The sequence below is a fragment of the Apaloderma vittatum genome, unplaced genomic scaffold (genome assembly GCF_000703405.1).
Source record: "Apaloderma vittatum isolate BGI_N311 unplaced genomic scaffold, ASM70340v1 scaffold19503, whole genome shotgun sequence".
In the NCBI taxonomy this organism is placed as follows: Eukaryota; Metazoa; Chordata; class Aves; order Trogoniformes; family Trogonidae; genus Apaloderma; species Apaloderma vittatum.
In genome coordinates this window covers 27,338-49,101 of record NW_009708877.1, presented here as the reverse complement: position 1 = coordinate 49,101, position 21,764 = coordinate 27,338, and the positions used below count along the sequence as shown (strand labels likewise).

General features: G+C 39.9%; 1 protein-coding gene across 1 annotated transcript; it reads left to right on the top strand.

Annotated features, from left to right (window-relative positions):
• Nucleotides 1-800: 800 nt before the first annotated feature.
• Nucleotides 801-18,700, top strand: DPH5 (diphthamide biosynthesis 5; the record flags this gene model as incomplete). Its single annotated transcript, XM_009866723.1, has 6 exons — nucleotides 801-925; nucleotides 4,191-4,299; nucleotides 14,108-14,228; nucleotides 16,349-16,388; nucleotides 17,431-17,534; nucleotides 18,453-18,700. Coding segments are annotated over 6 exons (723 nt in total), but the record flags the coding sequence as incomplete, so codon positions are not given.
• Nucleotides 18,701-21,764: the final 3,064 nt, after the last annotated feature.

Below are 21,764 nucleotides of genomic sequence, written 5' to 3'. Positions count from 1 at the left end.
ACTTGCTAATGTGCATCTAGTGTAAGATACCCAATAAAAACAAATGTGTCAAAATTTGTTGTAGTTTGTTTAGCATAGACACCAGCAGTACTCCAGGGTGGCCGTTAACCATTCTGAATCACAGATATAAGATCTGCTGATACATTCCCATTCTGTCCCCATGTGTTGCCTGATCTAGTCGAGAGGTGGCATCCCTGGTGACAGAGAGGTTGGATTAAATGATCTCCAAGGTCCTGGAAGCAGCCTAGGCCATTCTATAAGTCTATGATTTACTCGGTCCCCATTCTGTCAAATCTGTACAGGTTGCAGTCTGTTTTCCAAAGAATATAATAGCCGTATTCTGCAGAGGTAGAGAAGCTTATCCAAAAATGGTGAGGAAATCATCTTTAGAAAAGGGAACTGAACCCAGTAACAGAGGTTCCATATCTACTGCTCTAGTTATGGGATGGACTTTTTTATGGAAACATGACGTCCACCTAGGTACCTTCAGTAAACAGTTGTGATTGAGCTACTTTTGGCGCAGCTTGTCGACTGACGCGGAAGGCATAAAACCCCAAGCCAATATCAGAATAATGTGCTTGACTAATTTTTGGCAACTTGAGAGCTGCTCTAAGGGAAACTCAGGGTTTCTTGCAAAGGGAGGCAGGGTTTTCTAAGACATGGTTTAGACTGCTGGGGAGAATAATGAAGTTGGCCTTTCCAGTGTCCGTTGTTTCTGTTCCTGAGTGAGCATCCAGAGAGATATAAAAACACTCTTAAATGCTTTATTTTGTTTTTTTCTTATCAATTTCAATTTCTAGGAAGAGTTTTATGGAAAAGAACTGATTTTGGCTGACCGAGAAGCAGTGGAACAAGAAGCAGATAGCATTTTAAAAGAAGCTGATGTTTGTGATGTTGCATTTCTTGTAGTTGGTGATCCTTTTGGGTAAGAAAAAGCAGCATTTTAATTATTGCTGTAGCTTGATCACTCTCTTTTTTTCAATGGGAAGGAGCCATACTGTGTAACTGTAGTTCTTTATGAACTAGCCGATTTTCAGACCAAAAGCACTTTGTATGTCTTTTTATATTGCATATTGTATTTTTATATATTGTACTGCATATTTTTTGTTGCATTAAAAATAATATGTAATCATCTGTACGTTTTCTTGCTTTGGAGTTTCCTTGCTCAGATATCCCTTACAGGTAGGAATGTGGACCCTTGTATAAATCTTTCCTTCAGCAGTCACTTACCGTTTGGTTCTCCATGCTAGCTCTCGTAGAGAGTATTTTGTTCCAGCTTTCATCTGCCAGTGGAAGAAATTCGAGGATATCACATAATTAAGACGTGCTATGTTTTGAGAGAGTATTCTTTTAGTTGGTTTAGTTGCTATTTGTACTTACAAACTGCAGCTTTTATGCTCAGATGTTTTAGAAGGAATACTGATTGTTGGTTGTACAGTGCTTCTGCTTTGATACACGCTAGTGTTTAAAATCACTTAGGTTGTTATAAATGTCTTCTCATTTTGTTTTATTAAGCCTTTTGTTTCCACTTGAAAAGTATAGTCTTTTTCTATCACCAGAAGGATCTCCTTCTGTCTTTTCAGTCAGGCATCATCAATCTGTAGTGTCAAGCCATACAGACGACCTTTTAGTCTCCAGCTGGTGATCCGAGATTCATACCACAGTGTTCAGGGGCACAAAAAAAATCAAATCACTGAGCACTCTATTTGTGAGTGAAAAAATGGAGAGAGTTTATGAAAAAGGAGTAGTGTGCACATCTATCAAAAGCAGATAATTTATGTAAATACAGGTTGAAGAGAATTGGCAAGAGAATACTATATTAAACTAGTACTTATGGGCAGATGATGCTTTGTTTCAGAAATATTAATTATACTTTCAGTGCATTAACATTAAAATTAGGATTCATGTAGAGTGAACAGCCACATTACCTGTACCCTTGTGCTCTGAACCATTAACTGATGTAAGTACACAAGATGAAAAGAAACCAGCCTAGATGTACTGAAATCTGCTACTTGTAAGCAGTATCTTCATCCGCCTCAGTTATCATCAGTATCAATGTCAAAATACTTCAATTCTGATTAACATACTACATTGTTGTAGAAAACTACCCTTTTTTTGGATGAGTTGCTTCTCTCTAAATGTTCATGTTCTTAGCTCTTACTATTGCAGCTAGAACTGCTCCTATGCCCACATAATGCTGCTAAGGATTTAGGGGTTCATGAGGCTACTAGATGTTTCTGTCCTAAGAGGAGCCATATGGGAGGAGGATAGAAGCCATCTGACTGCAGCTGATTGTAGAGTTTCAAGTATATTTGCAGGTTAGAATAGAACTTGGCAGCCTTAGGAAATCTCCAGTGTTGGTAGTCAACGGTTAAAGTGATAAAACAAGCTGTGCCCCTGTCATTCTTTTCACAGTTGTTCACTGCAATTTTTTTAGCTGCATATGTGGTAAGAGCTATGGATGTGCTAACAGGAGCCTGACAGTTTTAGCGGTATGCTGGAAAGTTTCGCTTCAACTAGCCTGGTGCTGACATTCATATTATTACTACCCATAAAACTTAAAATCTGTACAGTGACAGAAAATATCAGTCTAGCTCTGGTGCGGAGGGCTGGCTCCACGAAGCCATTGCTGGTACTAGCTGGGTGCTCCTGAGGGCACTTCTGCTTTTAGCTACAGTCATTATGGACAGATCTGTTGGGAGAAAATACAGGCTGGAGCAAATTTCAGTGAATAAAGCCAGCTGATCCCTTGGTCAGAATTAGCATAACCATAAAATCCTCCAGTGCTCCTTGTCCTGTGTGTGTGAAGGGAATCATACAAGGCTGTAAAACTAGTCCCCTCTTTTAGAGCAGGTGTTCTTAAATCACTCTGCTTGTGGAAGTCAGGAGCATAGTTGATTTTCGGTTTACTGCATTCTCCTAGGTCTAGGAGGGTCTGTGATTTCCCAGATTCAGTTTCCTCTATTTTTTTTCCTCTAGTGAAATTGATTTCTCCTCTACATGATTAATCCTTACAGCCTTGCCAGCTGCTGACATGTTTGTGTTCCAGTCTGAAGCACCTGATCTGCTGATTGGTGCTAGTCAGACAGGCAGTGTCAAAATGATCCTGACTAAAACCAAGAGGAGTTTTGTTAGGGTAACTGCATCAGGCCAGAGTGTAGTTTTCCTATTTAATTATTCTGATCAGTATATGCTATTTCTTTCTTTGCTTCTGTCTTTGGCACAGCCACACAGAAATGTGTGGTACATCTTGGGAGTGTGAGGGCTAAGGCCATTGTTCGGATTTGATTAATTTAGGTAAGGGGTAGGTGTATTTTTGTATTTCACACAGAAAATGGACTAACTAGAATTTATGTAAGCATATGTGCAAAATATGTATGTAAACACTGTTGCAGTTCAAAGATTTGCGGGATCTATATATACTTACCAATTTAGAAGGACTCTAATCCCAATTGTTTTAACTATAAACCCAGTAATTCTTGCACCAGCCACTGCAAGCTGTTTGTTAGACATTAGTCCTGGAGCCAAATTAAGCTTAGTTCTAAGCTTAACTAGAATTTTCTTAATTGTTTCAGAATAAACTTGATCCCTTGAACGTAGGCATTGTTAATTTGAGCAATTTTGCTTAAAGATGATTTAGTCTGAGGATGTTTTTTTCCAAGTACTGCATGCAGTTTACCTCAGTCTGTTCAAAGTGTTAGTCTGTGCGGGTTGCTTTACGCCCGTGCGCTGATGCAGATGGGAGAAGGCCTGGCTGTGCAACGAGTAAGGAAGTGTTGGAGTTTTGTTGAAGTCTATGCCAGATAGAGTTGACCATTACAGTTCAACAGATGTCCAACAGACACCTGCAAAAGACAAAGGATAAATGGAACTTTCCTTTTCAAGTACTTGCCAAAGCTACTTTAAGAAGTAATTACTTGTGTTGGTGTTACAGTTTTAACAATGCCAGAAAGCTGTAAAGAGCCCTAATGTACTGAGGATGCCTGTGTTTTCAGCTGGGGAAGACGACATGTGGGAGCTTTACTGGAGTTTTTACTTTCCCGTAACAACTGATCAAGTTATTGTTGTCCTTTTGGCACCTCTGCATGCGCTAGTTTTATTTTATTTTACCTTCAAGACACACTGTAATGCTGGTAACACTTGGTCACTTTATCTTTGCAGTCTTTAATTCCTTTCTTTCCTTAATACAGGGCCACAACACACAGTGATTTAGTACTACGTGCAGTAAAATTGGGGATTCCATACACAGTCATTCATAATGCTTCAATAATGAATGCAGTGGGCTGCTGTGGTTTACAGGTAACATTTTTGTATCTATGCTGTTCCACAACTGCTAAACTTAGAATTGATGAGCTCTTCTACTGCTGTAGCAGTGCATGTTGCAATCTTAAGTTTGAAGATCTGTACCTACTGTACACTTCTGCTGTCAGAATTTGTGCTACATGTCAGCAAAAGTCCCTTTTGATGAGCACATGTAAAAATGAACAGTAATGCTTCTATTCTTTGCTGTCTAACTTCCCTCTGTCCCAGGAGACTTTGATATTAAGTTATTTTGCAGATAAAGCTTTGCTCTTGTTGGCTTCCTCTTACTACTGATGGTCACCTGATAAGTTTATTCTTAAATTAGGTTGCTATCCTGTTGAGAAGTACGCTGGTCTTGTCATAAAAGGAATATGTGCATAAGCCTGCCTGTGTGCCCAACTCAGATAGTAACTAATTCCCAAATCTTGTATATGATGCTTTCTTTCTCTCCAAAGTTGATCTGTCTCCTAGCCAGGGAGTAGAAGAACACATGATAGTTTTTGTGCTTCTTGAGTGGCTAAAGTAGAAAAGGTCTAATGTCCCTCCAAGAAAATATTTTACTACTTCCTTTTACACATGTATAGGTCCATTATTACTTTTCCTGCATGAAAAATGTTACAGCAGTCTCTGTATCGTAACTAGTCACATAAATTAGTTGAAGCTTCCCCCTCCTGTTTTCGCTCATTAACATAGAACTTGCCCTCTCAAGGTTCAGAATGGATCCCTGTGTACGGGAACCCTTAAACCAAGCTCCTACTTGATCAAAACACAGGAATGTAACTGTACTACAGACAAAGTTGAGGGTTTGAACAGTAAGTTTTCACCACAGAAGGAGGAAGCATTCCCATAAAAAACCACCATTTAAAAAAAAAATTTCTACAGACAACTTACACCTTCAGTCTTACAGTGACGAACACAAGACCCCTGTTTCAACACTGCCTAGCAGCCGAAAGATCTGAATGTGATCAAAAGAAAGGAGAGAGCCCTGCCTGGTCCTGCAGTTCAGCAACACTGCACTGACACCTGTTCTGAGGTGTGAGCGTTAATGCTAAAGGGAATGCAGCACAGAGTTCTCATTCTTTATAATTCTTCCCGTGAGCACTTTCTTTGTGATTCCTGCCTGTTGCTATACGACTTGGGCAAAATTATCTTTTAGGAAGGAAATAGGCTCCTTGGTGTTGAAAATCTACATGTACAGCAGAATGGCAGCTCTCACATGACTGCGTTATGGGGCGAGTAACACAAGAATTGAAGCTGGGGCTCACCCTTTCCCCTTAAGGCTTCGTAGTGGTGCAGTTTGTTTCTGCTGTCAAGCTGGTGACAAGCACTTTCTACTACTGTTCCTTTACATTCATTACGAAGGAAGATGCAAGGTGACTTAAGTTTTCAGAAAGTCTACTTTCCCCGCAACTCCAGCTGGGCATAGGAAGGAGGAGTACAGAGTTTCTACATTAATTGAAAAAAAGAGCAGAAAACTAACTAGACATATACTGCGAGCAGCCCGTAAGGTTTTTCACATTGCAGAGTGTTGAAGATTAGTTTATTCCTTATCCCACGCTGAATGGAACGGACCATGAAGGAAACGTGATGTTATTCACTCTGGCATTAGTCTCCCTTTCCATCCTGGCTTGGGAGGGGCTGCCTTCTCATAAGTCAACATTCCTGTTGTTGTATAAAGCATTTTAGGAAATAGGGATCATATTGTATTACCGGACAGATTATAACCAGCTGTATGTTTAACTCTTCATTGCTCCGTATAAGCACAAACCACAAGTCAGGGGTATCTTACAAAAAAGCGTGTGATTTAATGAGAGTTGTGGTGAAAATTTATATATTCTTTCAACAGTCTTTATGTTCACGGCTGTCTCCTGCCATCAATTTAGTTTTGGAGTTACTGTGCTTCAGATTGCAAAGTTGCTGTCAAGTATAGCAGGGATTCCTCTTTTGCTTCACCACAGAAAAGGCTTGGCTTTTTTTTTCTTGTTTTAATCTGATTGTGATACAAAACCTCTTTCTTTCTTGCTAGAGAAAAACAGGAAACACCTTTATATGCTGTTCTGAAAGCCATGTGCGTAGTGAGCTGTAACTGCTGATTAGGCCCTCCCTCAGTAAAATGCAGCTACAACCCAGTCTGTTCACAAAAGAACATGTCTCTTGTCACCAGAGCAATGTTGCTGTACAGCCAACAACATTCTAGTTGTTGTGCAGTTTTCCTGTACAGTAGTGAGTTACTGAAGTCAGTAGAATATTAGTGGTGGCTTGTCACCTTCAATTTATAGGTATATTTCCTGCCAATTTGTAAAGAAAGTTCCATATGTATTTTACCAATACTTTATTTGTTTTACTCTCTTGCTCATTTAACTGCTGTTTTGAAAGCTGCACAGGTTTCAAAGGAAAGGCTGAAGGAGCTGAGTCTCTTTAGCTTGGAGGAGAGGAGACTGAGAAGTGACCATAATAACGTTTATAAATAAGTAAAGGGTGAGTGTCAGGAGGACAGAGCCAGGCTCTTCTCAGGGATGTCCAGTGATAGGACAAGGGGTGATGGATGCAAGTTCCACAAAAACGTTAAGAAAAGCTTTTCCCTGTGAGGGTGACGGAACACTGGGACAGGCTGCCCAGGGAGGTTGTGGAGTCTCCTTCTCTGGAGACATTCAAAACCCACCTGGACACATTCCTGTGTGACCTACTGTAGGTGATCCTGCTCTGGCAGGGAGGTTGAACAAGATGATCTTTTGAGGTCGCTTCCATCCCCTAACATTCTGTGATTCTGTAAACTTAGCAAAATATTAGTCTACGTGGGCATAAGGCTCTATGACTTGCTTAGGCTTCCTCTTTTATACTCTTCACCCTCAAAACCAAATAAATATGGCCACGGCATAAAGCCAGGAAAACTGCCTCTGTGTGTGTGCCTCAACACATTCTCTACAGGTTCACCTCTCTTGGCTGGAGTCTGACATGTAGGTGTGTTTGTTGATCACGCCGACTCCGTTGTAGTGGGGAACAGCTACCGGTGGAAAAAGTCCTGTAGCGTGGTATCTGCACACACTGCCAGGGAAGTCAGGGGAAGGGAACAGAAGTCCCCAGGCGAGGGCCAGAATTCTCAGAGAGTCCTTCTAGTGGGTAATAATAACGAGTGAGACAGATCAGCTTTCCTCATCAGCAGCTACACTGTATTTCCGTAGCTTTGGAATGCTTAGTGTTTGAGGCAACGGGCTTACCTCTGCTATACCCCTGCTCAGCTACTCTGTGAGGAAGGGTTGCTTTGGTTCTGTCCCACTCAGCTTCAGCATTGCAGGATGAGAACAGAGGGAGAGCCTGCCTGACTTCCATGGCTTTATCTGTACCCACGCTCGGTTGTACAGAATCAGGCAGATTGCTGAGGCTTTTAGCTGCAGAACAATGAGGCAGAAAACTCGGGATCTCTAATTTACACCTTGTTCCTCCCTAATCCGCACAACATCTCGGTTGGTTTGGGAAGGTCACTGGCCGAAGCTGTGCTCTCAGGACAGAATTCGCTCTGCCCCAGTTCCGGCAGTGTGTCTTTGAGGTAGCAGTATAGATGGCTGGGCACACAAGGAAGACTCCGCATCTTACTGACCTGCGATGCATGCAAAGGAGTGTTGCAACTTGAAATGCCTTGAGATAATGGCACTACTATAAAAAAAGAGAATCAAGTACTAAAGTGCAAAATGGGAGGCAGGCCATGGGATGAGACAAAAGACTAAAATGAGACACTAATTTTTGGGAGTTTGCCAGTTTTGAAAGCATTTACTATATATGTTGGTAGGGCAGTTAGAAAAAAAAAAACACGTCTTGGCAAAGACATGCCTTACTTTTGAGACATACCTACTTTCCACCTGAATAGCTTTAGAGCAAACATCTACATGTCCCCTTGTTTCTTTCAGTGACTCATCTTGATTTTTTTTGTTTATAATCCAGTTAATTCTTGTAAGGCAATTACAGTTATAGAACAGTTTTGTCTTCTTACTACTGGTTGATCATTTAAATGCAAAAGCAGTGCTTACTATGTTATTTTTGAGTCCTTAGTGAATAGGTGCGTACATTTTCATTGTCAAGTAGAAAAATATAGATGAGGAAGCTGAAGGATGCTGTGATTACTCATTGTGCTAGTAGTCAAATAGAAAACCTGTAGTAGCTGCAGGAGCGGAACCTCCAAGTTACACCCTCTCTCTGTGACCTGATCTTTAAAAATACTCCTCATTCTAATAGGAGGAGCTCTAAAAAAAAATTTTTTTTAATCACTGACAGTTGAAACAAACTGTTTTCAGTCCCTGGTTGTTTTTCTCACTACTAGTTTCTGAAGCTTTTAGAAGCTGGCATTTTTTTTCTCAAACCAATTAAAGCTTAAATCAGTGCTAGTCACACTACTTCATTATTCACCACTGCTTTTCACCTTAGTGCTATTTGTCACTAGCAAATGTGACCCAGAAACATATATTTAATCAGAACAGATTTTTTTTCTCCATTTAGATATCTTTGTTTCAGGAATCATTGTTTGATATTTCTGGGAAGAGTCTTAGGAGGTTATTAAAGATAAGGTGACATTACCTTCAAGGGAAAATCCTGTCATCTTTGAGTTTGCTTGGAGTTTCTGAGTCATTTGATAGCTGAATTTTCTTCTGCTCATGGAGGGGCTGTTTCCTGAGTGCTGATACAGGAAGCAGTCAAGAGAAAAATGAATTCTTCCCTTCAGCTGTTTTTATGTGATTTGTCTCAGCTGCCTCCTGAAGACTGCAATCATGTAGAGTGGGCTTCCCTCAGCCAAACATCCTTTTCTTTGCATTTCCTTTCTCTCTGGCATGTACTAAGGGGACTGGAGGTTTTTTTTGGAAAACTGAGCTGATCTGTTGGCTGGCAGCACAATAAGAAGTCATAGCCCCATGTGTGTGAATGGTAAAAACTTTCAGTTTCACGTGAAGGTTCTCATAAGAGGCATTTAAAGTTGCTAAAGGTCTGTGGTACTAAATAAGATAAGGTAAAGGGCTAGAGCTAGACTTGTGGTTGTTTTGTGTGACCAATTACAAGCAAAAATGAAGCTTGCCTGATTCTTGCTACCTCTTTGTTGACTGTCCAACTTTCTAAGCTGTACTTTGGCAAAAATATATAATAGAACTATAGGAGCTCTTTGATGATGGTCTGGAGATTTGTTAACTGGTTATGGAGGATAAGGGGAAAACCTGATTTGTTAGGTTCCTTTTTTTGAGGATGAACATTGCGTAGCATAATGTCATGGCCAGGATAAACAAAACATGTCCTAGAAGTTCATTGAGATTTATCAAGAATAGACCAGGGACAACACAGGGTGCTCCATGGTCTCCATATTCCATTGAGGAACAGGCGTAGGAGAAGCAGCCCCTTGGTGCCTGTCAGTGAGGTGTGATCAGGCGGGACAGCATCTTCATTTGCAGAACACACCTGTCCTGTGAGAACTCTCTACAGTGACCATCTCAACACAGAACACAGCTGAGTAGCGTTTCAGTCCTCCAGGGCTCAGAGGCGTTTGCATGTGCATACAGGTGCCAGGTCTGAGAAACGTAATGATAAGACTCCTTTTAACCTTCTTCCTCTGACATATATCCAGCTCTGAAGCTGTTTGAAAGTTTAGGAAAGGAGGTAGATTCGTAAGTGAAGAATTGCTTTGTCACCATTGCAGCTGATAGAGCTGTAATTCCGGGAAAGATGCTTTAAAAATAAATGTCTGCATTTTGAAGTGTTTACTTCTTGGTTTCTCTGCAGCTGTTACCCTACTGACCTTTAATATTATTTTACATCTTCCCTCCTGCTTGCTTTAGTACTTTTTAGATGGGATGGGGATCTTCCTTTTTAAATTTCTTTATTTAGTCTCAGCTTGTTCCTTCTTTTTATGCCCTGTATTTTTGTAGTAATTAGCCGCACCAGTATTTTAAATGAAGACTGTTGATCTGGACAGCTTCAGGTGTCTGATGTCAATTAGACTGGCCGTTAAAAAAGTTGCTCAGTAGTTTTGTCGAAACTTCATTCCACGTGCAGGTTTTCCAAGCTGAGATTATGGTACAGCACTTACAGCTTAATCTGGCCTCTCAATTAGCAATCGATTTTGGTATGTAAATAACAAGTAAAGTAAGAAATATCATTAACATAAGGGTTAAAAATACTAGCTGAAAACAGGCACTTCAGTACCAAAAGTTGTCAGATATTCTTTCATCTTATATGTGTAATTAAAATAGGAAGTTGTAGCTTGTTCTGAGGTGATGAAAGCATGAGTTGAAGAACAGCTTTCTGCAGTATTTTGTGAGAGGCAGAAAACTTGAGCATCTGGAGCATTGCTTTGTAGTAGAGTGTTCTGGCTTCCTCTCCTGGCTTCAGCTATTGCATTGCAAAATTCAAGTGCACAAAGCTTTGCTTAAGCCAATTACTGCTTGGGCGGGGGGAGGGGTGTTTCCAAAGACTGAGGTCTTTCAAAATGACCTTTTGAAATTTTTCTGTGAAGTCTCTGAGCATTGAGGAGAAGGTAAGAAGGTTAGTTGCCACGCTGAAAGCATGAAATGTCTGCTCAACCATTTCACTGAGCCCCTTTGAAATTGTGGCACTTTTGTGCCTGAGCAGAGGGTAGGCACTCCAACAAATCTGGTGATTAGTGCTAGTGTGATGCTTGAGATGTTTTAGCTGTACAGAGCAGGTCTTGCCCACTGCTAAACCCCAGCTGCTTAATGTAGAGTGCAGCTCACAGAAAACCGAAACTTCATTTGCTGTTGCCTCTTTTTAAAGCTGTGCCAGCCACTGTACATACAGCATGATCGTGTCACTGAAAATAGACAGGGCCTGTCATTGTCCTTTCTTAACAGGCTCAGAGCACGACATTAATCCTTAGTTGTGCTGCAATACACCTTGGTTAACAAACACGTGTCACAGTTTTAGTCTAATAATAAGCATGGCTCTGGGAATTTTGGGGCCCTATTCAGTCTTTTACAGTTGGTGGAAAGTATCTTTTTTAATTTCAGTGGGTGCTGGCACTAGTGGCCCTGCTGTCTCCTGTAACTGCTGAATCCTTAGCTTAGTGGTGGAGTTCTTGGTACTTCCTGCTCTCGCTGCAGCAAGACTTTTCTTGAAAGTCTGATACTTCATGCTAGATTTCAAGGGGTAAAAATCAGAACACAGCACAGGATCCTGTATTAGGAATGAATTGATCCATGTGAGGTACTGGGAGAGAGTTAAAATTTAATTCTCATACAGTTATATGTTGCTTCTTTAATGCAGGCTTGCTCGGTGGGAGGGCAGTGCCTGTGTTTCCATCAGTGTCACAGATCTGCAGAGATCACACTCTGGATGAGTAGTATTTCTTTGTGTCTGTGGAAGTGCTTGTAAAATAATTGGTTACAAGTAGCTAAGCACAATAGGGGTATCCATTTATTGCTTCTGTTTCACAGCGTTCATAGGCTGTTGCTGTACCAGAAGGTTTCCAGAGTAGTATGCATTAGTGATAGGAAATGTATTCTTCAGAAGTTTAGTTAGTAGAGAGGTTGAAAAGGTATTTCTAGGAGGTTAATAAAATATGCCCCATTTATGCCAAAAATGTTTTGTTCTTTTTTGACAGTGAGACTTTGCTTTTGTAATGCAAAACCTGGTACAGAAAGGACAGATTCAGTGAATCCGACTGGCAGCGCTTGCACAAAAAGTATAACTTGCTTATTTCTGGTTGGCAAAGATGATGGAGAATCTTTGGTAATGATCAGTGGAAAAGAGAAGAATAACAATCAGAACAAGTGCTGTAGGATATAACACTGAATGCCCATTTTGTTTCTAAAAAATGGCAGAGTGGTTTAAAAGATCTGATTCCCAAAAAAGATCTGATTGCGCACTTCTGCACCTCCTTGTCTTTGCTAAAAGGCAGAGGTGGAAGTTTCTTTCCTTCAGGTTCTCAAAATGCCAGAGGGGCTGGGATGAGATGTGAGGATAACTCAGGCCACTTTCTGTGCTGGAGGAAGGTTGCTGCTTTTTGGGAAATGCCTGCAGTGGCTTTCAGGTGGCAGACTAGTCCCTTGGGTTGGTACTGGACATTTCAGGAGTTGTTGATGACTGATAGTCTACTGCCAAGGAGGTTAAAGTTTAACTTGCTCTCAGATGCTCTAACAGCAGAGGGGAAAAAGAGAAACTCCTCGTTTCAATAGTTTTTCTTCAGATTTGGTACAAAATGGAAAGAGTTCTAGTTAAGCACGTGAAAAATAGGCAGAACAGCTTATTGTTTTTCTGAAACGCAGCCTTGAAATAGTTAACAGGTTACATCAGGAGCAATGCATTTGGTTCAACCTATATTTAGTTTACTGGAAGAACCTTTAGGTTGTGAAATGTACACTGAGTGTTCTTGTGCTAGAATGAAATATTTAAAAGAGGAAGTGTTTTCAGTAATATTCCAGGAATCTTGAATAAATGCTGTTCCAATCAGCATGAATGGTTAAAATTTGAGCTTTTTTTTTTCCCTGGAAAACAAACATCTTTCTGCTTTGATTTAAATTCTGCTCTGCCAGTGTAAAGGAGTTAAAACCGCAACCTAATGCCACAGTAAAATAAGTATTACGTAGGGGAGTCCCCAGATGGCACAGAGCTGCTTCAGCATAGGGTCCTCTTCTCTGCACCAGCACACCCAGTGGCTCCTACAGTGGCCTTGGAAAAGCAGTTTTTCCTTCCAGGTTTACAGAGAGAGTGGGGAGGTCAGCCCATAGAGCCGTTGTTTCTCTCATGAGCTTAAGCAGACAGAATATTGGCAAGCTGCAAACTCCATCTGGCCCCATTCCAGAGCTGAGCTGACCAAAATTGATGCATGGTTTTACCCTTTTTCAAACTGGTTACAGAAACTTCCAAGGCAAATACTGCCTTAGGTTACATGTGGCTTTCGCTTTTGCATCACTGGAAATGATTGGCAAGACTATTGCTTCAAATGTCTTCACCAAGATTAGGGACTTGGACTAATAAGTAGTGTTAAGACTGCGAATAAAATCACTGGGTGTGTTTGACATAGAATCTGCTAGCAACATTCTCCTTGCCATGTGTGCATAAAAAATGTTGCACCTCTCTGCTTCATGCGCAATTTGTCTCTCTCTTCAGATCTTCACATCCACTGTCTCTTTAGACAGTAACTTCTTTTGCATGGTACAGCCTTCATCTGCAGGGAAGTCCTGTTTTAATATAAATACTGCTCTATCAGTAGAATCAAAACATGGTAAATATCATGGCATTATTAGAACTTGTCTACGCTTAACCAAAACAAGAAATAATAAGTACTGATTTTTGTGCTAGTCTTACAGCATTTTGCCTTTAGAAGAACTTCAGAATTACGTAACAAAGAATAGAAGGTAGATTGAAATTTAGTTGATATGCATTGAAAAGGGAAATGCAGAGACAGATAAAAACTTTACAGGCAGTTCATTAGTCATTCTTTAACATGCTTTACTGTTTGGAGAGTAAAAGAACAGGAGTGTATCTCTATTATGAAGAGTTAAAAACACTTAAGGAAGTACAGATGTTGAAAAGAAAGGAGGGAATGCAAAGGAATGCATTAGAACTAGTCAAGAGCATACGGCAGCTTTTAAAAAGGAAACATTATTTTGAATGCAATGTTTTGTTGTGTATTTATGAAAGACTAAACTTAAGTGTTTTATAGGAGAGCACTCTCCCTGTGCTACAAGACTTCTTTATTAACAAGGCTCAGGACTTTACAGCGTTGTCAGTTGTTCTTGATTTTCATGCTCTACTACTTTTTTTTTTCCTCATTGTGTATGTGTGTTACTGCATTTACTTTGTTTTACAGTTGTACAATTTTGGAGAAACCATTTCTATAGTTTTCTGGACAGATACATGGAAGCCAGAGAGCTTTTTTGACAAGATCAGGAGGAACCATCAGAATGGAATGCACACACTGTGCTTACTTGGTAAGCAGCAGCGACCCTGGTTTCTTAGCTACCGTCTTCTGCAGTGTCCAGAAACAACAGTGAAGGGCATGAGATGAAGTTTGTGATTAAACAAATGTTCTTAGCTAACATCTATCTTTGAAAATATACCAAAAATGGGAAGGTTACTATATGTGTACTTGGAGGCAGTTCAGCTATTGTTCATGCTAAAGTGGCCAGGAATTTAATTCCTCTTCAGAAAATCCCTAAGAAATCATGCCTTTGTAGAAGTCAGATAGGAGCAGGAGGCCCATATTTAATCCAAAGATCAGTGTGATTTTAAGCTAGATCAAGCTTAGGATCCAAATCAGATTGCAGTGACTACTCTCTTTTATTGACTTAATTAGGTTAGAGCTCAACACTTCTGACTTTCTGGCGAGCTAAATCATGCATTTAAACCACATTTCTGTTTTCTGAGGTGATAGTTCCTTTCCTAAATTATCTCGTCCAAGGATGTTTTGGCAAAAGGTGATCGTCACACGAGAAGCTTCAGTGCTGTAAAAAATTTTTGCTGATCATGGAGCTGAAATGGAAAACTGCTCCTGCCTGACTCCTGTGCCCAGGGTCTGCCATGGTGCTGTCCGAGCTTTATCTTACCCACCAATCCTCAGCTATAAAGCTACTTTCTGAGTAACTGTACTAGTCCAGATAACTCCTTAAAAATTATGGAACTGCCTCCATATAAACTATAAGGCATTTGCATATTTGTATACATAATTGTATGTATTACATGTAGGGGGCCGGTTAGCTCAGTCAGTAGAGCGCAGCGCTAACAACGCTAAGGTCACGGGTTCGATTCCCGTTCAGTCCCCATGTGTTGCCTGATCTAGTCAAGAGGTGGCGTCCCTGGTGACAGGGAGGCTGGATTAAAATGATCTCTAAGGTCCCTTCCAGCCTAGGCCATTCTATGATATACCTTTCTGGGATCTCTTGGGGCTAAATAAGTTCATATTTTAAGTAAAAACAAATTCTGTGGTAACTGTAGGAATCCTGAGCAGGAAACAATTTAAATGTGTAAGCATCACTGCACATCAAATTTTCCAATGCCTTGAAAGTTGTTTGTTTTCAGAATTGGCTAAAAATCAGACTTGTGGTGATTTGTTTTAAAGAAATGTGTTTTAAAAAAGAGTTATTACAACTATAGGATGTTAAAGTATTCTTTAGGTATTTTGTATAATAATTTCTACAGTCTCCCTTTATTTTTTTTTTATGCAATAGTGAGAAAGTAAAAATTTTGAAACAGTAAAATTGCATTATGAGCATCATGTTTCAGGGACGGTTGTACCTGTATCTAATTGTAGGTCATAGCTGAAAACTATCAATTTCCAAATTAGTTGCTCTTCTAATACTCCTTGGTCATTCTCGTCTACATATTGATTGTTTATCCAACTAGACTGGATTACCAGATAAGCAAATGTGATATAAAAAAGGGCTAATAAACTTCTGAATTCAAAGTGCCTCCATGGGCGTACAAGCAATTTGTAAACTGTGCACTAACAGTCTTGCAGCTTTACATTTTAAACCCCTTTCTTCAGTCACTTTGGTTTAGGAGTTGATCATGTAAATTAAGCAGGTTTTTTTTTTTTTCTAAATCAAGATTAAAAATGTATCCAGCTTTCACTATAATAGTGTTTTGCAGGCATTTGAATACAGATAACATTTGATTGCCTCCTGGAGAGATTGCGGTCAATTAGTTTCAAAAAATCTGCAGATGTGCGGAGTCTAACCTGACCCCTTCTCTATTTCATTTTTGCCCCAAAACCTTTATTTTTCTTCCCATAACAGAAGATTGTTCTAAATTTTGATTGGGACAGGAAGTGCTAACGAAAGTCAGGTTCCTGTTTGGCCGTGATGTAATCACTGTCGATCAGTCATACTTTTCTACCTTTTGGGACCACAATGTACACATAATTTAAGAGTAATCCCGATACCCTTTTGCGCTTAAACAGTAGAATTTAATCCATATTGCTTTTTCCTGTAATAGCTAAAATGCTCTTACAAAGTTTACCAGATCTGCTAATTAAAATAAGCTTTGCCTACATAGAAAATCAAGTGGGAAGTTTGTAGGGAACCGGCATTTTAATATCTGTTTTCTTCTGCAGATATTAAAGTGAAGGAGCAGTCTCTGGAGAATCTAATGAAGTGAGTCACCATTCTGGAAATATATATAAACATACAGTGAATTTACAAAGGATTTTTTGTACAAAGAACATAGGTGCTTTGCCTGTAACTTACCTGCCCTCTCCTCTTGTACTTCTCAATGGCAAGCGTCTCGTTTCTTAAAAGGAGTGGAACTTCTTTGTTCATGACAGTAAGACCTGGCTTTATTTAAAGTAACTAAATGAAAGTGCTTGAGAGCATTTTTTTTTTTTTCAACTGTTTCTGTGAGAAGTTAGAATAGGGTAAGCTTTCCGCTTGGCAAATGAAGTGTTTACTGCTGTTATGTCCCATCCTGAAATAGATTAATAGCTGAAACAGTGTTCTGAATGCACTCTTCCTTACACTGGCTAGAAGCAGTGTGAAGTACTGAATACACCCCACCCTTTGTAAATAGCTAAATAAGCTATATATTGAAAATGCTCTTAAGTTCATTTATCTGCATTCAAAAAAGCTCTTGCCACATTTCAATCACCTCTCTGCAATCTGTGTTTTGACAGTGGCAAATATAAATGGTTACTTTATACACATGCTGTAACTCTGGTCTAAATTAACGTTTGTGAAGTCTCACAGTATCATTGAGGTTTGTTTATTCTGGAGTTTCAAAATAAAATCTGCTCGACTGAATCCACAGTTGGCAAAGAACGCAGCATTTCATTTAAGAATATATTTCTAGTCTGTAATCATCTGTCTACAGGGCGTTTGACAGAAAAACAGTAGTTTGCCCTTGACTTTAATGCATCTTTCAGGAGTAGCTGCAAAACCTGCATGTTGCTTCCAGCAGCTGAATTTGCTTTTAGGCCTCAAATGTTCTGTCAGCTGGAGGCCCTGATGTTTCACAGGTGTGGTGAGAGAACAAGAAACTTCTGTCTTCCTTAAAAATTCCACTTTTGTCTAAAAGCCTGAGATCCTAGGCCTGTTTGAGTTCAATTTGCTGGTCTAGAGGTTTCTTGAAATAAACTGTAAGAATGCTAGGGATAATTAAGTGGGTTATATGTGAAATTTCTCTATTTTTCTTTCCCTGCAGAGGAAAAAAGATATATGAGCCACCACGCTACATGAGCGTGAATCAAGCTGCAGAACAACTTCTTGCCATTATTCAAAACAGGAGGCTCCAAGGAGAAGAATCAGGTACTATTGCTGCAGGGTTTCTATCTGCTCCTACTCCTCTCAAGTTACACTTACTGATGAGCCTCTGAACTCCCTTCCTCTTAATCTTAGAATTTTCTTGCTCTGGAGTGCAATTGGGCTGCCTTAAATCCTAGTCATGAGACAGATTTGGCAGAGCCTGATCACAGCGTAGTTCAGCGAGCACAGCTGAACAAGTACTAGTGGCTCCTGCAGGTTTCATGAAAGCCTGGCTTTGGTAACCCTGTACTGCTTTTGTCTGTCTTTAACTGTGAGCTCTTTGATCCCTTCGAGTTGCAGGGGTTGGAAGGACTCTGAGCATTTTAGAGCAGTCGAGCTTCAAAAATCTCTGCTACCTTTTATTTAGACTGGTCACACTCTGCTCTACACAAATACCAGCATGAATCGAGGTTAACCCAATGATGCAGAACTGTGATTTTGACCTTGAATTCTTAACACTAGTCAAGAGCAAACTGTGGAAGATGCTTATTGAGACCAAGTATGAAATCACAGCAGCTATAAAGATAACTCAGTTGTGTCACAGAAAAATTCTAATAGAAATTCATCTAGCTATATTCCTCCTTTTACAAGTTTATTCCTTAAATACTGTTAAAATGAAAATCCTTTCATTTTATCCTTCATATAGAATGACTCAGAAGCAGCAGTTTCCTCAAAGTGAACACAATTCCTGAATAAATGAATTCAACGTCGACTTCTGCTGCCTTCCAGTTCTTACTTACAAACATCCCTATGATCCAGCTTCATTTTCTTTGAAGAACAAGCTGCTTTCTAGGCCGCTTCAGTGATTTATTAATCTTAGGTTTAAGAAAGCAGTGTTCAGGCTTAATCATTTTGAGTACTTTTTCCTTGGTGGTAGGGCCATTAGTCAATAAATTAAGCATTTAATCTTCGTTCTTACAGGAATTACTGAAAATACCATTTGTGTTGGCCTTGCCCGTGTGGGTGCTCCGGATCAGAAGATTGCCTCAGGCACACTCTACCAGATGTCCACAGTGGAATTAGGTGGTCCCCTACATTCCTTGATTGTTACAGGCACTATGCACCCTCTGGAATTAGAAATGCTTAAGCTTTTTTCTGTAGATAGTTCCAGTTTTGAAAATAATGCATTTCAGAGGACCACTTAAATAAAATAAGGCATTTAAACTTTTTATTTCATCTTTAATTTCATTACAGCATGAAGTTATTCCTGTGAATATTTAGTGCTTGCCTAAGTGCAGGTAGGTTGTATATTGCTTCAGAAACACCACTGCAGGAACACAGACCTGCTTTTACCTGAGGCTACAAACCACAAGCTGCACCTGCTGGTATCAGCTTCAGGCACACAGACACCTCCGGGAACCTTTAAACCCCTTTGTCTGATCCAGTTCATTGACATCCACATCAGACTTGGGTTGATGCCTGGGATAAGGAGTGCAGGGAGAACTGAAGAAGGGTACCAGGTATCTGTCTGGCACCACTTTTGCTGCAGAACATTAACCAAGCCTACTGTGTACAATGTTCTAAGGGTATTTCACATGGTAACTTCTGCTTTTCGACTTTCCAGAAACTTAGTCATTCTCTCACCAACAGAAGCCATTTGTGTACAAAACAGTTAAATCTGTATCCATTTTTATGCTCAGGGGAGTGAATACAGATGTACGAGAATATTCTTTACGTCCAAACCTGGAAAAACAAGAACTTGCCCTTTGCACAGTTGGTGAAACAGAGGGAGAAGCTGCACAAAATTTCTTATTTCAGAAGGTTACAACTTAAAATAGAATGGGATTTCTTCATATGTTAATGTTAACATTTATGAAGTGCTGGACTCAAACTGCAGCAACCACATTAAACCTAAAGCCAATTTTCAGAAAACAGACTGCGAGAATTGTCTTTAAAATCAGCTGAAGGATGACGGTGATTGCTATTTCAACAAGTATGCAAGAGCACGCATGAGAACAAAGCAGACCTGTATGCATTTTTTTTTAACTGAAGATTTATTGGAAAGAAATTTGATCCCATATCTTTTCAGCAATATAGGATATTCAACATTTTATATAGACTGTATTCAAGTAGAAAAGATTACATTAAAAATTTCTAATATTGCACTTGGGACAAGTCATGGCTAAGCTACTAACATTAGCATTCCAGAACAAAATCACACATAGTCTTCAGAATCTTGAGTGAGCTGCCTCCTGTTGTATTTTGATATACTGTGCTATTCACCTTAAGCTCGTTGCTAAGAGTAATTTCTGTAATATAAAGGTAAAGGCAAGCAACGTGCTGAGTGCGAGCAATATGCTCTATGCTACCAGGAATGATTTTGGCAATTTCTTCATTCACAGTATTTCACACTTCAACCAAAATACTGTAGCGATTTGTGTAACTCTTGTACAAGGTCCCAGCATACACATGAAACGCTTCAGTGCATGTGGGAGGTGAAACACACACCTCTTTTTACACATTATTTCCGCCAAATTACCACATAGGCAGGAACCTTCTGTGGCTCACTGAGACAGACGGGTAGATTAACCAGTATTTGCACACAGTGAGACCTGCTGGGCACAGCAGGACCATAACTGGCACCTTTTCACATTATCGCAGTCTCTGACCAATGAAGTCCCAGCGGAGACGGTGACTGCAACAAAGCCTGAATGGGGAGAAATCCCAGAGGGAACCCCTGCAAGTTGCAGATAGGGATTTTCATCAAAGTGTAAAGGAGGAATTAACCACCAAGTCAGTATTAGGGGTCAGAGAAACGGATTATAAAAAAAAAACCACAAAAACAAACCACCGAAAAAACCTCCACACCAGAAAATCTCTCTTTACTCATTCCCAAACACACTTGAAAGGGGTGGAATAATCAAGAATCCTAGCAAGTGACAGTCTGATGGCTGCAGGGAAAACGTGACAGGGCTTAATTAGTAACTGAAGCTGTTGCTCTGAATTGGTATTAAAGATCTTGTTACTTGAGTGTTGATTAGGATTTTAAAAGCATTAAAGTTTCTGCAACTTAAATCTGCACTGTGAGAGAAAAGCCATGAACTTTACAATTTGATTGCACAGCAGGTGCAGAGGGTAGAAAACTGCCCTTCAGCAGCAGATTCTCTCCCGTCTTCTAACTTGTTCACGTTCCCAAATAGGTTTCACTTAAAACAGAGATACCCTTTCTTTCCTTCGCCTGTAAACTCAACTTTACTTCTTCGCTAAAAAAAAATGAAGAATGTTAGAGTCACTAAGGTCCATTTTATTAATAGCAGTAGTTCCAATTTTTATGTAAAACTAGCATCAGCAGCTCTTACTAATGATGCAATTCAACTTTCGGTTTAGTAAGCAGTATCACACACAAAGCAGTCTCATTTATATTTGGACTGGCACTTTCTGCCTTAGTTTAGCAAATCACACAAATAATCCAGCTCCCTGTAGGGGCCCTATCCTGTAAGGAATGAGTTTATCTGTATGCATAGACTTACAGGATTAGCCTAAGAAGGACCAGTCTTTCCTGTGCATACTCTTCAGTGGAAGAAAACTACTCTTATTCTGTTATTTGCCATGGCAACCATTTGGGGCGTTTTAATAACAGACCCTCTGCAGCTCTTGTTTCATCTTCCTATTTGGTTGTAGGTCCTGTAAAAATAATGCAGTTTGCAGGCTTGGCCTTTGGGACAATGTGATTTTAAGTTCCTGGTTTTGGTCACAGAAAAAAACCACAAAGACAGACGAGTAACCCCGCAGTAAGCTTTAGCTACATGAAAACATGACAAAATCATACTTTGAAGACTTGGTTCAAAACTCGTTACTGGATACCAGGAAGCTGAATTTTTGTAGATGATCTGCAGACACTCATCCATCTCTGGACGTCAGCCACACCAATCTTTTGTTTAAATCATGCGATGCATCTCCAGTAGTGTTAAAAAGCAAAGTGTTATATGAGCAGTGTTAAGTGTTAGGTAATTAGCAAAACACACACAAAAAAGCGCCTTGACTCTCAGGATAAGAAAAGCTGCACTTTAGATTTCTTGATTTGTACTCTCCTAAAACCTGAGCAAGTATCCCCATAGTAGGTGAAAGAAAATTTCAAAAAAAATCAGACATCACTCCGTTTACTGACATACTAGATGTGATTGTAGTTACCTACTGGACATGTCGTTGACTATCTTGTAGAATTTTGTGACGCCTACCTTTTTCAGAAGGCCAAAAAAGGCTTAAAATCTATGTTGAATTTGACTTCCCTAC